The sequence below is a fragment of the Monoraphidium neglectum genome, assembly GCF_000611645.1.
Source record: "Monoraphidium neglectum strain SAG 48.87 unplaced genomic scaffold scaffold00389, whole genome shotgun sequence".
Lineage (NCBI taxonomy): Eukaryota > Viridiplantae > Chlorophyta > Chlorophyceae > Sphaeropleales > Selenastraceae > Monoraphidium > Monoraphidium neglectum.
Window position 1 is genome coordinate 1 of NW_014013239.1, and position 6,935 is coordinate 6,935.

The 6,935-nt window shown below is 64.8% G+C and overlaps 1 protein-coding gene across 1 annotated transcript; it reads right to left on the minus strand.

Annotated features, from left to right (window-relative positions):
- Positions 1-5,465: 5,465 nt before the first annotated feature.
- MNEG_3180 (hypothetical protein) lies at positions 5,466-6,434 on the minus strand (the record flags this gene model as incomplete). Its single annotated transcript, XM_014048339.1, has 1 exon — positions 5,466-6,434. One exon carries the CDS (start codon positions 6,432-6,434, stop codon positions 5,466-5,468), a length of 969 nt encoding a protein of 322 aa, XP_013903793.1.
- Between the last annotated feature and the right edge of the window lie 501 nt (positions 6,435-6,935).

Consider the following 6,935-nt stretch of genomic DNA (forward strand, 5'->3'; position numbering starts at 1 on the left):
TGACACCCGTCGCAATTGAGACAGGAAAGACCCGGGGAACGCAGGTGCGCACCTATCAGAAACCTGTACCGTATGTGCCGCCTTGATATTCGCCGGGCTTATAGTGGCGCGCTTCACAGCCACAAGCTGCACGTCCACGACCGCCTGGTCGGCATCAGCCTCGGTAAGACCACGAAGCAACAGACCCGGACACGGCCGCGGCGCTGGCCCAGAGCGCGCTGCCTCCCTGAGCGCAAGCTCTCGCACAAGCGCCGCAGACCGCAGCAGCTGCTGGAGCAAGAGGCGGGCGTCATCCCGCCCGAGCAGCAGCTCGTAGCGAGACTGCATGCAGCAGCACGTTGGCAGAAAAGGCCCCAGCAACACCATGCGCCCCGCCTGCAGCGGCACCGCAGCACGCAGCACGCCTTCCATGCCCTCCTGCGCATCCTCAACCGTAGTTAAGGCGGGGTGTGCCTCAAGTACGCTGTCAAGGTCTGTCATTTGCATGTCGCCACCAAGACCGCTGCCATCCTCAGCCGCATCCTCCAGGATATATCTCAGCCAAGCCCGCAACCTGAACGATGGCCACCGCCGCGCGCTTCAGCGGCAGCGAGGGCCGCACCCGCGGCTACAGAGGCCGCGAAGGACGCGGCCAGAACGGCACTGCTGCGAGCCCCACCACGCCCAGCTACAATCGCGTTGCGCAGGTCCGCGCGCCCTTCAAACCCCAGCTGCTGACATTGCAACATCGCCATTAAGTGGCCAGACCCAGGAGCGCCGCTGCTGACCACAGGCAACGCCGCTCCTGGAGCGACGCCGACCCTGGCGCGGGCTGGTGGCCGGACTGCCGAGAACTCACCAGCGGCAACGCGGCCATGGTCACCAACAGGCCCCGCCGCCGCTGCAGGCGTCACCCAAGCAGCAGCGCTCACTCCAGCCGAGCGAATGGCGAGCAGGCGTCGACGCCATGTGCGACGCATCATCAGAGGCCCCACTCAGGCAGTGGCCAAGGGATGCGTCGCGGCCCGGAGCACGCGCGACAAACCCCCACTACGGCGGCGCAGGCACTGGCGGTGACCTGGCGGTGACTCGTCACCACCACGCGCTGCCGAGCCGCCCGAGCTGCAAGGGGTGGTCTCCAAAGATCTCAGCCACAGCGAAGACGGACGCCGGGGGCACGCCCAAGAAGCCGGGCAGGCCCCCCATTTTGCTGTACAGATAAGCCATGGTCTGGCCAGGCGCAGCCTGCACACGAGAAGCAAGCGAGCAGCGGGCGGCCAGGGGATACGTATGCAAGCACACCCCAGTCCCTTTGATCATACTGCTGCCTGGCGCAGCTGCGCGGGTTGGAAACAAAGGCCACCGACGAAACCCATGACCATCGACCCCCAGCTGCAGCTGCGACAGTCACCCAGGGCAACCACTCTGGCTGGTGCGCCATGGGAGCATGCATACAGGCAGCCTAATCTACCATCCATCCCGCCATCATGCCACACGAGAGCATGTAAGACCCCTGCCAGCCCTTCGAATCCCCTCGCCGAAAACCCCCCGCCGCCCCCTGTATGTCGCCCCCAAATCCAGCTATCGACCGCAACCTTTCTTGTGGTGTGGCAGTCACAAGGGCAGTGCGCAGGAATGCGCCACTTGTGCCTCAACACACGCCAGAAGGAAAATCGTATGATAACTCCCAAAACAGTGATGCAGCAGATCGTGTGACTGTAAGCTGCGCTGAACCATGGCGGGTCCAGTATCATACAACTGGAACTGAGTTTGGAGGGGGCGGCGCACTGCGCCCATGATGGAAGATGGGGCCGATCAGGAGTGGAGTGTCTCCGGCCTCAAGAACCTAGGCAACACATGTTTTCTGAATTCGGCTTTGCAGGTGGGTGAAAGCAAAACGATCTCGTAGAACAGCACATGTCCAAGGTCCAATGAATGCGTATACTGTGTACAAAACGTCTGTCTGCAGGTGCTTGCGAGCTCGCCCCTCGTGCTCCAGCACCTGGAGGCGCAGGGCGATTATGCAGTGCCAGCGCCAAGTCGTACTGCAATGGCGCGTGTGTGCGGCGGCTTTGCCTCGCCTACGGCATTCGGCGGCTGTCGACGGGAGGCACAACTTGCTGAAAGCTTTCTGCACGGCTGGCTGGGCGCCGTCGTCGCGGCTGGAAGGGCCGCTGTGCAGTCCTTGTTGAATGGTGTGTGCGCGGGCATCGCCCAACCAGGCCACGTTGCAAACGGTGCCCTCCTCAGCCACTCGCTGGACAGCAGTGTGTGGGGCGACTACAGCGCACCCCCACCGCACCACCCATCCCGCTTTTGCAATGCAAAACATCCATCGACATCCTACTGCGCCTGCTGACGCTCCCACAGGCATCAGCACCGACAGGCCCGACTGCGGCGCCGACCGCCGCCTCTCGCGCCAGTTGCGCGCCTGCCTCCGCGCCCTCCAGCCCCGCCGCGCCCCCGGCGGCAGAGCCGCCAACGCCGCGTGCCTCGCTCCCGCTCCTGCGCCCGCGGCCGGCCCGCGGTCGGCGCCGGTGGACCCGTCGGGGGTGAGGGTGGCGCTGGCCCCACACGTCGCAGCCTGCGGCATGGACTGGGGCGGGCAGCACGACGCGTCAGAGGCGCTCGAGGTGGGCCTGGGTGCGCCCTGGGGCATGGAACCTGCTGTGACAGGGGTGTGGGGCCATTGCCTCGGCTGGCAGGCTGATGCGGAGCCCTTCGTCGCGCGTCCTTAGCTGCCACTGGCAGGTGGCAATGCTCGAACGTTTGTCGACGCACTAGCATACAGCAGGACGATATGGACAAATTAGCAGGCTGAGGTCTGGCACGCCGGCTTGACGCAATTCTCGTGCATGAGACGCAGCCCACGCGGGCGGTGCGCGGCACCCGCAGCGGCGAGGCGTCGGGCATTTCTGGCTGCGGGCCCTGGCGCCCCGCTTGGCTGTGCCTCACTTGGTCCCCCTCGACCTCACACCCCCTCCCCTCGCCCCACCCCCCAACGCCACCCTCAGGCCCTTTGTAACGCCGTGGCGCTGGAGAACGAAGGCTGGGCGCGGCTTTGCAGCGCTGCGCGGCGGCCGCCGGGCCTGGGGGCCCTCACTGATGAGACTGGCAAGCACACCATCGGCGGCGGCGGAGGCGGGGGCGGCGGGGGCGGCTGCCGCAGCGGCGGGGCCGGCAACGGCAGGGTTGCGGGTGCCAACGGTGACGGCGGCGGCGGTCGCGACGGGGCGCTGCCGCTGAGGGGCTGGGCGGTGGACGAGATCCTATGCCTTACGTGCGGTTCCAGGTGAGCGCATTCCATAGGTGCGCGCGCAGCCCGCGCGACCCGACCTGAAGCTCCCCGCGACACGAACCTGGGGCCTGCGCTTTGCGGCCACATGCCTTCCTGCCACACAGCTGCGTGCCGCCCGGTTGAGTCCTGCGCAGCCAGCAGCTGGGTGCAGGAGCACACAGCTCCTTCCGCCGCAGGTTATACCCCAGACCTGTGTTCTGCCAGGCACCCCTGACTGCCCCCACCTCCTCCCTCTTGGCCTGGGCACCCCCTTTGGCAACTTCCCTGCAGCTTCGTCAGCTCGTGGAGCCCTTTCTTTGTGCTGCACCTGCCCCTGCCGCCCGCGCCGCGCCGCGGCCCCGCGGACGGCCCGCGCGTCGCGCCTGGTGCTGACCTCGCAGGGTGCCTGCGGCGCTACTGCAGGGACGAGGTGCTGTCGGGCGTCGAGTGCGCGCGGTGCGGCCTCAAGGCCAGCGTCGAGGCCGCCACGGCAGCGCCGGCGGCGGCGGCAGCCTCGGCTGAAGCGGTCCGCGTGCACCTGGAAGGCCCGCAGCAGCAGCAGCAACTGCAGGAGCAGCAGCAGCAGCAGCAGCAGCAGCAGCAGCAGCAGCAGCTGCAGCATCTGCAACAGCAACTGCTGCGGCAGCAGCGAGAGCAGAGCCCCTGCAAGGATCATGCTGAATTGGGGCATGCAGGCAGCTGGGCGCCGCAGGTGGGCATATCTTGGCTTAGGGAGCTCTCGCTCTGCAGCGGCCCCCTGCCGCCCCTCGACCTCCCCAGCGCCGCCGCCGCCGCCGCTGCGCGGTGGGTGCCGCGGCGGCGCCGCGTCGCCAAGCGCTGCCGCGTTGGGCGGGCGCCGCCAGTGCTGGCGCTGCACCTCCAGCGCGCGTGTGGGATGCCAGGCGGGCAAACCAAGCTCCAAGGGCACGTGGCGTTCCCTTTGGAATTCGACCTGTTTCCTTTTGTGATGGGCGCACGGGACGCGGCCTGCGGCGCCAGCGGTGACTCCCGCAACTGCGGCAGCTCAGACATGCCGTTCGGGCCGGCCCCTCCTTGGAGGCACAGGGCCGCCGTCGCCGCGCCTGGCGCCATGGGCGGCGCGCCCGGTGGTGTGGGCGCCGGCGGCCCGGGTGGCTTTGAGTGGGGCGGGGACGAGGGGCTGCTGTATGACCTGACCGCGGTTGTGCAGCACTTGGGTGCCAGCAGCTCGTCAGGGCACTACGTGGTGTACCGCCGCCTGACGCCGCCGGGCGCTGCGGCCGCGGCGGGCGGCGGCGGCTGCCGCACGGCCGGCGACGGCGGCGCGGGCGCAGCGACGGACGTTGACGGCCGTGCCATTGGCAGCGACAGTTCCTCAATTCCCTCGAAAGGAATTGGCCGCGAGTTGGCAGTTGGCCGCTTCCCTAACAACCTGGGGTCGCTGCAGCACAGAGCGAGCGCCGAGGCACAGCCACCGCTGGAGCGGCACCCAGGAAGAATTTTGGATGGCGCCGGCAGCTGGGTGCGCATTTCTGATACGAGCGTCGTACGTGTCGGGTTGCAGCAGGTGTTGGCCTGTGATGCGACGCTGGTGCTGTATGAAAGGCGGCCGCGCGAGGCACAGTATCCGGCGGCTTCTGCGTCGTGCAGCCAAGAACGGGTACCGAACCCCACAGCTGTGCACTTCCAAAGCCCTCATGGGTGACGGTCGAAACCACTGCAGCTGCTGCAGATCCCAACTTGACTTGTTCTGTTGCTACGACTGCGAAGTTTCATCACTTCAAATGCAGTAAGCCGGATGTCAGCCGACGCATGTCAGTGCCAAGCAAGCTTGCAGACTAGCAGCCCATGATGCAACCCAACTGCAATTGCAGAGCGTGCAGCGCCTGGCCAGTTGAAATGTAGTGATTGGTTACAAGAGAGGCAGAAACTTATCAAGAGCTCATCTTGGACAGTATGTCCTGTTGGCGAGTGATGAGCAGGATAGGGATTTGTGAAAATCCAGACTTGAAGACCATGTGTTAGGCAGTGCTGAGCAAGAAAGACTGGTGTAAGGGCGCAAGGCTGCCTGGGGTGGGCTGCGCACAGACGCAAGTGGCTGGCATGTCTTTTTTGTGTGGGTGTGTGGGGTGAGAGCCTGTGAATTCTTGTTTGTGTGTGTGCGTGTGTGTGTGTGTGTGTGTGTGTTCACGCTTGTGCGCACATTGTGCGTGAACGCGAACGAGCTGGCTCATTGAGTGCAGTGGTCAGCAACGGATACAATGACATTGGCAAAGAATCTGCTGTGCTTCGCGTCAGGGTGCATCCTGTCGCGGAGAAAGTCAGCAATGCCGGAATTCATGGCCGCCCAATCCAGCAGCACCAGGCCGCGCTCGCGCGCGACATGGCGAAGCGCTGCGTTGTACATGTGCAGCGCGCGGCCCTGTGACAGGTACGCCGCGCCCACCAGGCCGGGCGTCGTGCGCAGCATGAGCGTCGCGCCCGGGTACCGCTCCGTCAAGTTTGCGACTGTTTGGCGCACGTCCGAGACGTACGTTTCGAGCAGCGGCGCCGTGAGGTTGAGGTTTGCGGGCATCTCGAGCTTGACCACGTCCCAGAGGGCCGCCTGGTAGACAATCAGGTCTGGCAGCCGCTGGAACCTCCGCTGGTACTGCTCCAGTGCCTTTGGTATCCGCAGGGCCGTGTCTGTGTAGGGGTCCTGCGCGTTGTTGACGTGCCCGTGCAGGTACGGCCCGTGCGGCTGGGAGCCGTACAGGTGGACAAAGGCCAAGGAGCCGACGCTGGCATTGGCTTGGATGACGTCGCACACTGCCGCCGCCGACGCACCAGTCTTGTAGAAGAACACCCCGTCTGTCCAGTCATATAGTTTTGCGAGTGACGAGTTTGACGTTGAGGAGTTCAGGCCGCTGCAGAAGTCGTCCACCAGATAGCGGTCGACACTGTCGCCCAGGAGCAGCGTGTGGGATCTGATCGGGCCCGCCGGCCGCATCAGCGCAGTGCATTCTGGGGAGAAGGAATACCACTCCCCCGCCAGCCAGCCGCCGTCTGACAAGCAGCTCAGCAGCTTGGAGCACTGAGAAGCCGCTGTTGAGGGAAGCCCGCTGCTCCCCAGGTGGTTGAGCTTCAAAGTGACCGGATACCGCACGAGCAAGCGGTGCTGGTCGGGGAGCAGGGCAAGAATGGCTGCGCCAATCAACATCAAAATTGCAAAGAACGTGATATAACATCGATGACTCTGCATTTCTTGGCAGTCATGCGTAGGCGGCTGAGCTCAGGAGCCGCACCCCCCGATCTCAGCAACGACGATATTACAGCAACGACGTATACAGCAACGACGTGAAAATTCGTTCAGGACAAGCTTGAATATATTGATCATACTATAGGTCGCATGTTGTATGATAAACGAACAGGTCACGGGGTGCGCGCAACTGAACAACCTGCGGGTGCTACCAAAGTACCAAGGCATCCTTCGGACACATCCAACAACACCACCCAGTGTGCGTATGACGGCGTCCGACGCTTGTCAAGGCTCATTTTAGATGCTTGGTGTGGGAGTTAGGGGATATTTATTGACCGCGCCAACGGCTGTTAGGCTTTGCACACTCGCACTGCGCACTGCCCTGTTCGCCCCGGACGGGGGCGGGGGGCCTCCACATTCCAGGCAGACGGCTGGAGCACTGAGGTGCGCGGCTGCTTCGTC